Source organism: Manihot esculenta, chromosome 2 (assembly GCF_001659605.2).
Source record: "Manihot esculenta cultivar AM560-2 chromosome 2, M.esculenta_v8, whole genome shotgun sequence".
Taxonomy (NCBI): domain Eukaryota; kingdom Viridiplantae; phylum Streptophyta; class Magnoliopsida; order Malpighiales; family Euphorbiaceae; genus Manihot; species Manihot esculenta.
The window spans coordinates 7,926,157-7,939,845 of record NC_035162.2 but is presented as its reverse complement, the minus strand read 5'-3'; the positions used below and the strand labels follow the sequence as shown (position 1 = coordinate 7,939,845).

General features: G+C 34.2%; 2 protein-coding genes across 2 annotated transcripts; one reads left to right on the top strand and one right to left on the bottom strand.

The window, feature by feature from the left end:
* Positions 1-4,244: 4,244 nt before the first annotated feature.
* Positions 4,245-6,235, top strand: LOC110609704 (probable pectinesterase 53). Its single transcript, XM_021749478.2, has 4 exons — positions 4,245-4,906; positions 5,011-5,200; positions 5,353-5,795; positions 5,986-6,235. The coding sequence occupies exons 1-4, from the start codon at positions 4,596-4,598 to the stop codon at positions 6,134-6,136; spliced, it is 1,095 nt and encodes a 364-aa protein (XP_021605170.1). The 5' UTR covers positions 4,245-4,595; the 3' UTR covers positions 6,137-6,235.
* A 95-nt stretch (positions 6,236-6,330) lies between these two features.
* On the bottom strand, positions 6,331-11,990 carry LOC110609703 (PHAF1 protein At3g51130). The gene is made up of 15 exons (XM_021749477.2): positions 11,678-11,990; positions 11,463-11,545; positions 11,191-11,265; positions 10,953-11,020; positions 10,766-10,871; positions 10,609-10,669; positions 10,357-10,523; positions 10,088-10,150; positions 9,263-9,310; positions 8,733-8,846; positions 8,506-8,596; positions 8,345-8,394; positions 7,983-8,087; positions 7,786-7,846; positions 6,331-6,593 (listed from the first exon to the last, which is right to left on the bottom strand). The coding sequence occupies exons 1-14, from the start codon at positions 11,796-11,798 to the stop codon at positions 7,799-7,801; spliced, it is 1,200 nt and encodes a 399-aa protein (XP_021605169.1). The 5' UTR covers positions 11,799-11,990; the 3' UTR covers positions 6,331-6,593; positions 7,786-7,798.
* Positions 11,991-13,689: the final 1,699 nt, after the last annotated feature.

Here is a 13,689-nt window from a genome sequence, read left to right as displayed (position 1 = left end):
GAAAAAATGTCCCTTGCCCTAAAGGGCAGAGATGACCACAGAAATGACAGAGGCAGAGACCTAGATTCTCAAAAGAAAAAAAAAGGGCCAAGCATAAGAGAGATTTTGTCTCTTTAGAAACTAGAGAGAGGCACACACCTAAATGATATTATTATATTAACAGGAGCATTATAAATCTTCTTATATTATTACGTTTTGATCTACTGCGGACTGAATTTATATCGCATAACAGTCAGGGAAATGAAACTCATTATAATTAATGGAGAGATTTATAATTTAGTGCAGAGATATTGCCCTTATTTTTTACAATCTCATTAAAATGTTTTTAATGTTTGCATTCATCAACAACTTATCCTTACATCCAATTAAAAAATCAATTTTACCATTAATGAATTACAAAAATACCGAAATGTCCTTGTCTTTTAATTTCAAGTTTTCAACTCATCCACAGATCTCATGCCTAAGACCATTCATCCACAATGTGCCATTCTTCCTTGGAGAGGCGTTATGCTAAGGTTGTATAATTTGTAGATTGAAACAAAATCCGTGAAAAACATGCAGAAATAATTCAAAGGACAGTGCACATTCCTCACATAGCAAGGAAAATAGAAATCTATCAAACGCAAGAAGTACCCTATGACAGGACATACGCTCCTTAAACCCCATCATGAAAGAAAAAAAGGATTTTCCCTAAGGAAGCAATTGTTGGAAATCCCCCAAGTTGCAAAGAAAGAAGCCAATTCAGGAAGCTAAATACCTGGATGCATTCTTTGCTCAAGTCTTTTCCAATTACTGTCGAAGCTCTCTGTCTCCTTCAAGGTTGCGGAGGCCCTTCGTCCTCTCACAACGCGTCATTCCAAGATAACCCACTCATCTTGCTTCTGATGTGATTTGGTGTGGATGGTTCTTTGGATTGTAATTGAATTTAAACACGCATACCAAATTGTTTCATTCACTCTATTAAAATCGAACAGGAAATATACCAAATTCATATTTGTGTCAAGCCCAAAAGTAATCAAGCCTATCTATATCTAGAACTGGGCACAGCAAAAATCATCTTTCAGCTAAAAAACAGTTTTGAAAATGGGCAACTAATGAAACTAATTAAACAGAACCACACGAAAAGAGCATTATTATAAAGCAAGCAGATCCAAATTTTGATTTGTACCATCACATCTCAAGCCTAGTAACCGATTTCTTCCCAAGTAATAAAGGAAATCATCTAGAAATCATCCAAAGTGCCTTGACTATACTTATGTATCCTTTCGCATTGTTCGATATGAACTTAGCCTTGCATTTCATATTTTTCTTTGAATGCCTACTCACCATTCCAAAAACAATGTCGGCATCTAGCATAGCATACTGGGCAATGGAATTCAAATGGGCAAATCTAACCATTTTGTAGGTAACATAATTTTATTTAATGCGAAAAGTAGTTCCATAGAACTACAGTTGAGCAGTTGGGAATTACATATGTTCCATGGTTCAAAAACATGAAACATGGTCTCCAGCCTCTAGGCAGTGTCGGTACCCTTTAGCAAAAACAGTCCAACTACTAGCAAAACATTATTTGGAATGTTGAGGCTACCTTTTCAATGTTGCATCCAACTCTCAACCCAATAATATTTCAACAGTTCAAAGGTGTTTGCATGAACAGTCCCAGGACAAAAAAACAAAGTAAGGTGCAACACTCTTTTGCTAAATTATTGCTAGTTCAAATGGTGCTGAAACAGGATGCCATCTCAATCTGCAAGATAAGCAAATGAACCAATAAAAAGCAAATGATCCAATGGGAAAGATTGATAATGGAATTTTAAAATTTTTCTGTCTTCCAAATTCGTGACAGCTTAGATATTGAACTCTAGGGAAATAAAAACTACAACGTAAATAGAAATATATCATAGAGTGGAAGTTCAAGACGGTGTTTAGGTCCAGATATGATATCATATGAACATCAAACTGGGTCAATAGAACAAAGTGAACTGCAATATTCACTTCCATGTATTCATGTATGTTAGCATTATATATGCACATAGAACTAAAATCACAATAGCAAGCAAGCCAATTCCTAAACCTGCGGCAAATTGGAACCTACTACATGTGCCTTAAGTGTACTCATTGAAGCATGAATCCAAGGGACAATGGCCTTAATTAATGACCAGGTAAAGTTTCTTTGCATCACAGCTTGCCGAATTTCATCCCAATGCATGCACAAGAACATATCGATCGACAAAAAGCTGCAGTGAGACTTCTCTCTCCCCACCCCCCACATCGCCCCTCAAGACAATTTATAGAAAACTAAGTAAAAAAGAAGCAATAATTCACAAAATGTAGAGAAATGAGCATTGAATAAAGAAATTAAATTGGCTAAAATCATTACACATTATTTGACATCAACTCACAGCTGTTAGAGCACCCTCAGAACCCTTATTCCCAGATTTGCCACCAGCTCGATTTAAAGCCTACAGTTGTTATGGCATACAACACTCTCAATCACATTTGTGAAGATAATTCATCAATATAGAGCTGAGATTCGCCTGCAAACTACCCTGGGCCATTTAAAGGCATCCAGAATCGACATCGTGAGGGACTACCAGTCAGTCCAAACACTGTCATCCCGACGCCGCTACGGAAAAGGAACACAAATAGATGCCAGCAATCAATTCATATTACAATTTGGAAGGGACGTTCGGTTGAGCTCCGACCTGGCGCAGCCACGGATCGGAGCGGAGAGGGCCGCTTAATTGGATTGCAAAATGGGTCCGACTCTGAGTTTGAACTTTTTTTCTTCGGTCGAAGATGAGATTAGCGGCTGAAATGTGATTGGGGCCCCCCAAAGTGATAGTATTCGGTATATGATACCAATCGTTTTTCGTTAACGGTGATAGATGCACCTCTGATCATAATCGCGTCTCACCGAATGAATTTCCAAGACCATTATGACGTCTAATAAAAAATTAATCTAATTTATTGCAGCTTGAGAAATCACTTGTCCTTTAAAATTAGAGAAAATTATAAAAAAAACTGGTTATATAATTTAATTATGATAAATATCTATTGTGATAATTATATATTGTCCTTGAAAAAAGAATAAATTGAGCTTTATAAAAACACAATTCTAAAGAACCCTAAGGTGCTTTTTGTTTATTAACCTATAGAGGCAAATTATCTTCCACACCATTGGAGAGTTGCTATCATTTTTCTATAAAAATATGGATCATGCAAATGCAATGCAGCATCTCCCTCATCATCAAATCCTTTTGCCATCTTCTTCCCAAAAAAATACCATTTTCCTTTATTCTTTCCCCTAATTAAGCTACTTCACCCTCCAAATAGCGGATCAATTTTTATCAACAACCTCTATTTATTCTATGTTTTCTGGTCTACTCTCTGTTCTGTCCAGAATTTTCTGTTCATTTCAGGTTTATATGACCTAAATAATCTCTAATACACTAATCAACCAAATACAACTTTTTAAAAAATGTAAAAAGGAAACTCACTACTCTTTTTAGAAGAGAAAAAAAAATCATATATCTCTACATAAATGATTTTATATAAAAAAAAATTATTCTAATGATAAGAAATTATTCATGATGAAAATTTTTTTAATTGAAAAAAAAATAATTTTTTTATTTAAAATAAAAAAATTGCAAGAAAAAAATCGGATAATATTTAATAGATGATGGATTTTGGTTAAAAAAATTTATTGGGTTATAATCTGATGATAAATGATTGCAGGTTTTCTTTCACTTTTTTACTCCAAAGCAACACATACTTGTGTATTAGTAGATGACAAGAGCTAGCAAACTAAATATCCCAACTCTTTCATTAATTTTAACCACTAGTTTTCCATTTCAAGACCAACTTTTTACTGGTTCCACAATAATTGGACCTAGTTTAGGAATATGGTTATAAATTATGACAGCTTTAATCATGCCTATTATATTAATGTCTTAGAATTAGAATATCACCATTAAGGACGAGCATGAATTTTTCTTTTTCCAAAAAGGAAAAGGAAAGGAAGAGCCAAAAAGAACAAATGTGGAAAACTGAAAACTAAAAACAAACCAATTGGGCCATCTTTCCCAGAATTTTTGTTCTTTTTCAAGTCTGTAATTTCTCTGGCTTTGAACACTTGCAAGCTGGTACTGCCTGCGCCTACTAGCCAAGTCAGCAGAGAATCAATACGTACAAAACCTCATCATGTGATGAACCAAGTGTGTGGAGTTGCAACATAAAGCGATTTATTACATGTAATAATTTGGGTATTTTAGTTTTCATTTCTTGACTTATCTGACAAATAAAAACAGACAAAAAGAGAAGCATAATGTAGTACCACTTCACTACAATTTAAAAATTCTCTGCTAGGTCTCATGCGTATGGTGAGAAGAGACAATGCACATAAAGCCATACTCTGTCTGATTCCTCTGTCTTTCTTTATTTCTACTTAGCCTTCAAAATCTCTCATTCTAGCATCCTATCTGCCTTATCTTCTTATAGTGGCAAAAGTTCAGTAACTAATAGAAAGCATTTCTTTTAACAACTTTTCTTCTCCTAGTCTCTCTCTTTCTATCTTTCTTGCAAAATCAGTGAAAATGAAGCTGTTGTTCATGTTATTTTTGCTTGCAAATAATGCAAACTCATTGTTAACTCCAAATGGGTCTAATTCTAATAGATTTGTCACATCTGAAGAAGCTTATCTGAAATGGCTAAAAGCAAAGCAATCGGGTTCCTTCAAGCATGCTCTCTTCCAGAAGGCCAAAAACAGGTTCAAGCCCTGTTTGACCATAAAAGTGAACAAGAAATTAAGCTCAGTAGATTTTAGAACAGTGCGAAAAGCTGTCAATTCTATACCAGTTGTCAATAACTGCAGGGTGGTTATCTCCATTGGCGCCGGAACTTACAGGTGACACTTTATTGCTCAGAGGTCTTACGTCTATTTGACATTTTCTTATATTTGAAATGTGTAGTTGAGTTGCATCTTAATATTCGAATGAATGAAAAATTCAGGGAGAAGGTTGAAATTCCTGCGAGCATGGCTTACATTACCCTGGAGGGTGCTGGAGCTGACAAGACGATCATTGAGTGGGATGATACAGCAGACAAAATGGGGCAGGGGGGACATCAATTGGGTACCTTTGGCTCTGCAACATTTGCCGTTAATTCTCCTTATTTCATTGCAAAGAATATTACCTTCAAGGTCAGCGTTACATATTTATAGTAGTTCCAATATCTCCTGACTTTATGTTATGAAAATTTCGTTACCTTCAGAACAATCCTTTCGTTCATTCAAGCTTATTTAGACATTTAGACTAGCTGCTTTTTGATACAATTTCAAGTGCTTCAACGCAGAACAAGGCCCCATCGCCACCCTCTGGAGCTCTGGGAAAGCAGGCAGTTGCGCTACGAATATCAGCAGACACCGCAGCATTCATAGGCTGCAAGTTCATTGGAGCACAAGACACCCTTTATGATCACATTGGTAGACATTACTTCAAGGAAAGCTACATTGAAGGTTCCGTCGATTTCATATTTGGAAATGGGCTCTCCCTCTATGAGAATTGCCATTTGCATGCCGTAACAAATAGATTTGGAGCCTTGACCGCACAAAAAAGGGGAAGCTTACTTCAAGAAACGGGCTTCTCCTTCGTCAACTGCAAGGTCACAGGGTCTGGTGCTCTCTACTTGGGCAGAGCATGGGGCACTTTCTCAAGGGTTGTCTTCGCATACACTTACATGGACAAGATCATCACTCCTAGAGGATGGTATAACTGGGGAGACAAAAACAGGGAAATGTATGTGCCTCCCTCTCACCTACAGTTCCAATAATCAACTCAGTCTAGCTCAGCTTGAATTGAAATGCTTATTAGACAAATTCTCGAAACATGTAGACTAGTAAACTATAAAACTATTGATCAGGCCAAATTTTAATTAATTTCTGCATTGTGAAGGATAAAACTTATTGTTCGCTGCAAACGAATGCAGGACCGTATTTTACGGACAGTACAAGTGTTCGGGGCCAGGAGCTGATTTTGGAGGAAGAGTGTCATGGTCCAGGGAGCTCACTGAGCAAGAGGCCAAACCGTTTATTTCAGTTAATTTTATTGATGGCCATGAATGGCTTCCTAGCTCCTGATATCTTCAATCTGTATTCAGAGCACATAAATGGCGAGCAATACTGTGAAATCAACATTCTTTCATAAGAGATGTTAAATGAGACCAAGATGCTTCGAATCCACATTGAAAAGGTTTTGTCAGTTATTCCTTAAAAACTATGGGTTTTTTTCTTGGTCAAGGGTTTTCAGGAAGTTCGCAAATCAACAATTTGAATAGCAATTTCAGCACCCAATAGAATCCATCTTGATGCCATTAGAGTTGAGTACAAGCTTGCATAAGTTATTAAGAATTACATCAGATAGGTACTAATCATATGTACAAATGAACCATATATATTTTTTTAAAAAGAAAGCAAGTACAGTTATTCACAATTCCAACACTGCTTCCCCACGTAATGCTGATGTGGCAACTGGCACCGATTTCCACTAAAATTAATTTTACAACATCCACCCAGTCCAAGCACGCGGCAGCACCACCTGAGTTTGTACAAATTATTGAAGTTCCAATCATTATATCATTTGGCTATAACAAACATAATGACATAGTATGGCAGAACTTATGAACAAAACACACACAAAGAACAAGATTTTAGTGACACTTGAGGAGAAAAGTCCAAAATAGTACGCAGGATTGGCAATCTAGATGGTTCTTAAAACATGAAATAATCTTGCACAAAGCATTGTAAACTAACTCCCCGCCCCAAATAGAACACATATTCGAAGTTGCTTTGATTCCACTTACAAATATGTTTGGATAGGTAAGGTTTGGAAGTATTGATGTTTTCGTTAGCTATAGCATTTATTACATTTCCTCTAATTGGACATATCCACTGAACCAAGGTCAGTTTCATGAATGAAGATGATGTGTTTGATGGTGAATTTGAAATGCACGCTATTATGGTGATAATTGTCAAACTCACCCTCTTAAATCATTATTTATACAATCTGCACTAAAGACCAAACTCAAATCCTCAGGAGTTCAGCTTTTGTATCCAAATGAAACCTTAGTAATCTGAACCAGTAAAGAAGCATAAAAATCAACCAAATTTTAGATGGTGTATTCATGAGTAAATTCAATTTCAAACAAATGCTCATCCACATTTATGAATCTGACCTCCATTTATAAGAACACTTACCCAACCACCACTCATGAATCTACCAAATCAAAGTAAATTTGTGCAAAGCTCATTCAAATTCTTTCTTGTCAAATCCAACTAACAAAATGAATTTTTAAGACTGCTATTCAAATGATTTTGTAATTCGATTCATATGTTCAACAATATGAATTTGTTACAACATATTCAATTAAATTTACAGATTGTAAAAGAAAATGAACAGGATAAATCTAATTTCTCATGGTATTGAAATTAATTTTACTTTGCAGGGCCTTCAAGATATCCTGTTAATTATTAATATGAATTGCTTAATACAGCCTCTTTTAACCAGATTCTCCACCCTATAGAATGTTCAATTTTTCTTTGTTTCTCCAGCAAAATTGAATTACATAAGCTTAAGGGACTTCTAATTTAATAAAAGAAAAATATTAGGGTTTAAGTACAGTTCAATTGAACTGAAATCCAATTTTGATATTATCCAACAAAATTTCTGGCAACCAAAGAAAATTGTTAACAAAAAGCACATAGAAAGAGAAGTGTATAGCAATGTGTACCAGAGGAAAATAATCATGACTGGAAGAGAGTTACAGTTGCAATATAACCATTTTTCATCACCTGTTAAGAGCAAAGAAATTATTCATTAGCAAGAGAAATGCAGGAAGAACTCCATAAATAGGTTGCATATTTTTTAATAATAGTTCAACTTTGATCAAAGATTCAACATTGATCATAAACCTATCAAACAGCTTACCTCGAAAGCAATGTTTTGGTAACCATATACAAATGTGGATCCAAAAGGATTACTTGCAGAACCCTGCGTTTGGATAGCTGCTCGGCCACAGTCCCCAAGAATTTCCTACAGTGAATATTCTTTAGTTATAATAATCCTCCACTAGTGAATAACAAAAGAAAAAAAATTAATGCCAACATTTTATGGGGTGAAAAAAAGAAAAGGAAAACAAGATAGCACCATGAATATATATACGTACATGACAATTAAAAATCTTAAAGAATATGTTGCTCTTTTCACTTGAGTAACCAAAGAAAATCTACATTAAAATATTCCCCAAAAAAAAAAAAAGAAACAAGCACAGCAATGGTTAAAAGTTATACCTTAACTTGGTCCCACTTTGTGCTTGGCGTAATATTCTTCGAGTTATTTACTGCAGCAAATCCCCAAATGCAAGCAAGAAATGAAAAATAGTTCATCAGTTTCTCCATTAACAGTGTTAACCAAAGTCTCTCAAAAACAAACAAAGAAATACAGTCCAAACCTTGAATAACAAAGTTGCACTTTATATATGAGTTAAAATCTGCATGACCAGGGTAGTTTGTGTGCAAAACAAACTTCTTGATCTTATGAGTCTGCAAAATCACAATAGTTAAAAGCATACTTTGTGGAAAAAGATCAGTACACACAGTATCAAGATAAACACTTCCAGAAGACATCTCCAGGTCCAAAACCACAAAGTGAAAGGGGGATGGAGAAAGACATTAATACCTGTCCATCAAATAAGATGTCCAAACCACGAGTGAAATAGTTATAGAAGTAATCTCCACAAAGGGTTGTCCGTGGACGAGGGTCTGAAGCAGAGTGAATGACCATTTGGTCTACCTGTACAGCTAACAAAATCAATATATACCAATGTGTATATTTTTGTGAATCTAATAATATTCTAGCACTAAGATAGTGATTATGCCAACAGTAGTAGGATAAACGCACTCATACAGAAAGGTGTTGGGCACTAGGCAGGAGTTCTCCAAAAATAAGTAAAAAGATGACTCAGTTTCGGTTTCTTTCAATTGAAACGGGTCATGCATCTATAGGGCTACATCACAACTATGATCCAATACCAAAAACAAAAGCTTTTGTATTCACTATTTGATTTCACCTTGAATGTGTTATCATAAAGTCAAGGTTAGGAGTCAATTGCAGTACTTATTGCTAGATTGAAATACTATACTCTATTCAGTTATTAGTCGTATAACTGAATCAATATTACATGTAGAAAGCATAGAACTCTACAATACCTGCTTTTGATGAATTCCACAGGGACGACCTAATTCAGTCCAAACATCCTGCATTCAAAACAAGAGGGTAAATATGAGGTAAGTTATACATTGATAACCATTGTATCATGCTATCACATATAGGTGCACACACAGCCCCATAAATGAAGCTTTCCTTGCAACAACTCAATTCTTCAACAATAAAGCCTCAACACCTAATGAGAAGAATGAAGCCATCAAATTCAATTTCCTCTGTTTCACAAATAGCATAGACACCATTTCGCAATGAGTTGCAGGGCCAAAAAAGCGCTTTTTAGAGAAAACAAAAAAAACAACCAGATATTAAAAAGCAAATCAATTTTAAAAAAGTTTTTTTGTTATTTGATCATCGTATGACTAAACTAGATCAATTTTGAATACTCTCTAACCGATATGTTTAAGAATATGTTTTTCTCAATAGTAGCTCTACCATTAATACCAAACAGACCATTATTCTCATTTGATATGCTAAGTTATCATTCCACCATCACAAGTGTTACAAGAAAAAAAAAACACAACTAACAGTCCTCCTCAAAATCCAGCCAAGCTTCTTCATGAAGAATGAGATTTCTCACTCATTACCTTTGCAGCCGTGTTTATCTACTGTTTGTGCATCTATAACATCTAGTGATCCTCCACATGACTAAGAAGAAAGATATATAAGCACACAACAATTTCACGGCATGATTTGCAGGGTTCAGAAATGTGGTTGAAATCATAATGGTAGATGCATCATCTAATGAGTGTAAATTTGCACGCGCACAGATTATAATATTGGAGATCAACCATGTACAACAAAAAACTTACCTGTGGTGATGCCCCGAAAGGAATATGCTGCCCACCTGTGGAAAAACATAACTCTTCACCAAGCTGCACAAATCAATATGGCATTAAAACAGATCCAATATAAAGAATATAAAGTTTTAGCCTTAAAAGAGACTACAGTACCACACTTTCATGATATTGTAAATCAATATTGAAACTAATAGCAGATGGACATCCACTAGAGAAATTGATTAACCAATTGTTGGACACCTTTTAAAAAAATGTCCAGGTTGATTAAGGAAGTGTCGCACCTTAACATGCACCTCTTCCATGTACAGGCTGCCTGAAGGAAGCGGAGGAGCAGAAGCCTTGTCCATTAATGATCCAACACCAACCTTTTTATCAGTAGAACTATCATATATTGACACACGACATGTTACTGGTGTAGTGCCATCTGGAAATTCCAGCGGCAGTTCCGCTGCAGGAATTTTTAAAAAAAAAAAATGATTAGAACATTAAAGTTGTTAAAGAAGTTTGCGTGTGAATGAAACAGACTACATTACCTTCCCCATCATGGCAGCAATCTGTGTATTGGCTAGGAATTGGAAAAGCAAAGGATAGGCCCTATATATTATATATATCAACATCAATACGGCAATATAAAAATATGCAAATTCTGATAAATAAAATTTTCTGGTTACAAAGTTTCCATGTACATACCGGGTAGAACAGAGTGTATACTCCTCTATCTTTGTCATAAATTCCAGGGAAAGTTGGCCCAAACAGTGCATATACAGCTACAAAAGTAGCTAGAGTGGACGGTCCCCTAAATGTTAAAACAGCCAAAAATCATATAACACATAAATAAAGCGGGAAGAAAAAGGTTTCAAAGAGAAACACAGTGTACCCAATAAGGGAAGTGGCATAGCGCATTTGCAGACGTTTAACGTCAAAAATTTCTATCAAGCGTAGTCTCTAACAGAATCCAGGACAAGAGTAAACAAACTAGATTAGATGTAGTCACCACTCACCAGTAAGGACAAATTTCAGAACCATAAAGTTAGAGCAAACAAAATGAAAACGACTCATAAAAAGGATAGAAACACAAGCAACAAATTTGTCTGAGAAGCAAATTAACTTGGTACCTGGGACCAAGGATCAAACCGAAGATGAAAACCATGATCCGGAAAGCTAATTACAATGTCGAGTTTAAGTGGCTCCTGCAAGTAACAGGCATAGTAATGAGCACTGTATTATTACATAAGAAAGAAGAAGTAGATTCCTGAAAGAGAGACGCAAAATAGCATACATACTTTTTAAAACTCAAGTAAATCAACTAACCAAAAGCATGACACTTCGAGGGTTAGCACAGGAAACACATTCAAATAACCAAAAATTTTAGCTCTAAGAGGCCAACCTCATCATAATACTTCACATGAACAACGTCGTAAATGTTTGGCTGCTGCTCAATTTGCGCAAACGCTTCGCAAATTGGCATCCCTGAAAACAAATCAAAATAAATTGAAATCCAATTGTGAGATAATTTCACTAGATATCTTTTCTCAGAAGCCAAACAGAACAACATAGGAACCGGAACGATCAGCGATGAAAGGAAGTAAACAGAGAAATTACCGAGAGAGAAGGGACCGATACCGAGACCAGGGCGGAGATCGAGAACTATGGCGCCCATGGCGGTGCCCTCGCACCGCCGTCGAGTTCTCTGAGCCGGAGGCTGGTGCTGGTGCTGCAACATATTGAATTGGATTAGGTGTTGCTTGCTGGCTCGTATTGTTTCGTTTTGGTCGGGATAATCTCCGTTACTTTCGCTATATAGACTCAAATTTAGGACTCAGGAGAACAGAACGGTTTCTTATTTTCATTTACCAGGCTTGGAGACAAAAGGAAGTTGAGAGGGCTGGGTTGCAAACCGGCGCACGAAACGTCAACTCTCTGAAAGGGTCCCACTTCTCCGAAGCTTTGGGCTTTTTTCCTCTGCTTCATATTCCTATAATACCCAGCCAGAATGCCAATGGGTTGGGCGGTTTAAGCTAGTTTTGCAATTCATGCTGCGAGCTTCTTCTTCTCTTTTTTTCTTTTTTTTTTCTTTTAATCTCGAGATGGATTTTGTTTTAGACTTTTAGTCATTGTTATTTACAGTACTCTTTTTACCAATAAAAATCCATTTACTTCTATTTATTCTAAACTATGTATTTTTCTAAACAAATAATGTATTTATTTATTTCTAATATATATTTATTTAATATGTTTTGAGAAATAACATTTACTAGTATGAATGACTATGAGTATTATATGTTATTTAATTTATAATGGAGTAATAAAATGGATGACATATTAAGAAAAATTAAATAAAATTATTATTTTAATTATATCGGTTACATCTTCTTAATCTATGTGAAAATAAAAATATTTATTTCTATAATATAGAGTGAATAAATTTATAAATTATTAAATAAATACGTATAAAACTTATCATTATTTTTTATTATTGGTTTAGATGTAATGTATAAATTAATAAACCTCTATAAATGTGAACCGATAAAAATAACTACAGTTATAATTAAAACTATTATATAATAAAATGAATTTTTCGTACTTTTGATAATTTTTTAATTTTTCAATTACATATTATAATTAGTTTTTAATTAAGTACATTTATTTATTGGATAAAAATATAGCATAAAAAATAAAGGCAAAACACCATATTAAATATGTAGAGACTCTTTTTAAAAGCACAAATTTAGATAGTAAAAATATCAAATAAAACTATACGTCCATTGTGATTATAGAAAAAATAACTAATAGTCGAAAAGAGAGAATTTTCGCTAAAAAATTGATACAGAAATTATGAATATGAAAGTATAGAGTTGAATGATCTGCAGTTCAAGATACTTTAATTTGAGGAAATAAATAGTTGAAGGTTTTGATTTATTTATTTTTTAAAAATTTGGATCACTTTATTTTGTTACATCGTTATTTAAACAATAACATTAATGAAAAGCAGATTTTTACATAATTATATGGAAAAAAAAACATAAATCTTAATTACTAACACTAAATAATAATAATAATAATAATGGCGTGGATATTAGGTTTTTTCTTTACCAATTGTGAAAAAGGAAAATTCGTTATACATTTATTACGCAATGCCAACGGCCCAACAGCCCATCTAGATATGGCCGGTACAAATTTGGGCCAGAATTGTCTGAAGATTAAATTAAATTGAGAGCATATTGAAACGTGTTTGATTTAATTGTTTAATTTACATTGATAACGGATAATTTATTGTAATTGGTAATAATTAATTCTAGTTGATATAATATAAGTATTTAGTAAATTATTTTTAAATGATTATTATTGACATGTAGGTGTGAAAATTTAATTTATTATACAATATATATAATTAAAATATAATTATTTTTTATTCACATATATAATTTTTATTATATAGCACTCCCGTGTTAACCGGTGTTAAATTACATCCGAATAAATTTGAGAAATTTCAATTTCTACTTTCACAATTTTCAACTTTTATTTTTAAAAAAATTATTATATAGTAATGAATATTATAATTAGTTTATATATTGTTTATAGTATTTTTAATTTATATATTATATATTGTAATT

What these genes read in the sequence shown, in the direction of transcription:
- LOC110609704 (XM_021749478.2), top strand. Translation starts at nt 4,596, where the DNA reads ATGAAGCTGTTGTTCATGTTATTTTTGCTTGCAAATAATGCAAACTCA. An exon ending in ATTGGCGCCGGAACTTACAG is followed by an intron (nt 4,907 to 5,010) that starts GTGACACTTTAT and finishes TGAAAAATTCAG; the next exon opens with GGAGAAGGTTGAAATTCCTG. An exon ending in CAAAGAATATTACCTTCAAG is followed by an intron (nt 5,201 to 5,352) that starts GTCAGCGTTACA and finishes GCTTCAACGCAG; the next exon opens with AACAAGGCCCCATCGCCACC.
- LOC110609703 (XM_021749477.2), bottom strand. Translation starts at nt 11,798, where the DNA reads ATGTTGCAGCACCAGCACCAGCCTCCGGCTCAGAGAACTCGACGGCGG. An exon ending in CTTTCGGGGCATCACCACAG is followed by an intron (nt 9,311 to 10,087) that starts GTAAGTTTTTTG and finishes TTTTGAATGCAG; the next exon opens with GATGTTTGGACTGAATTAGG. An exon ending in ACATCTTATTTGATGGACAG is followed by an intron (nt 8,597 to 8,732) that starts GTATTAATGTCT and finishes GTGATTTTGCAG; the next exon opens with ACTCATAAGATCAAGAAGTT.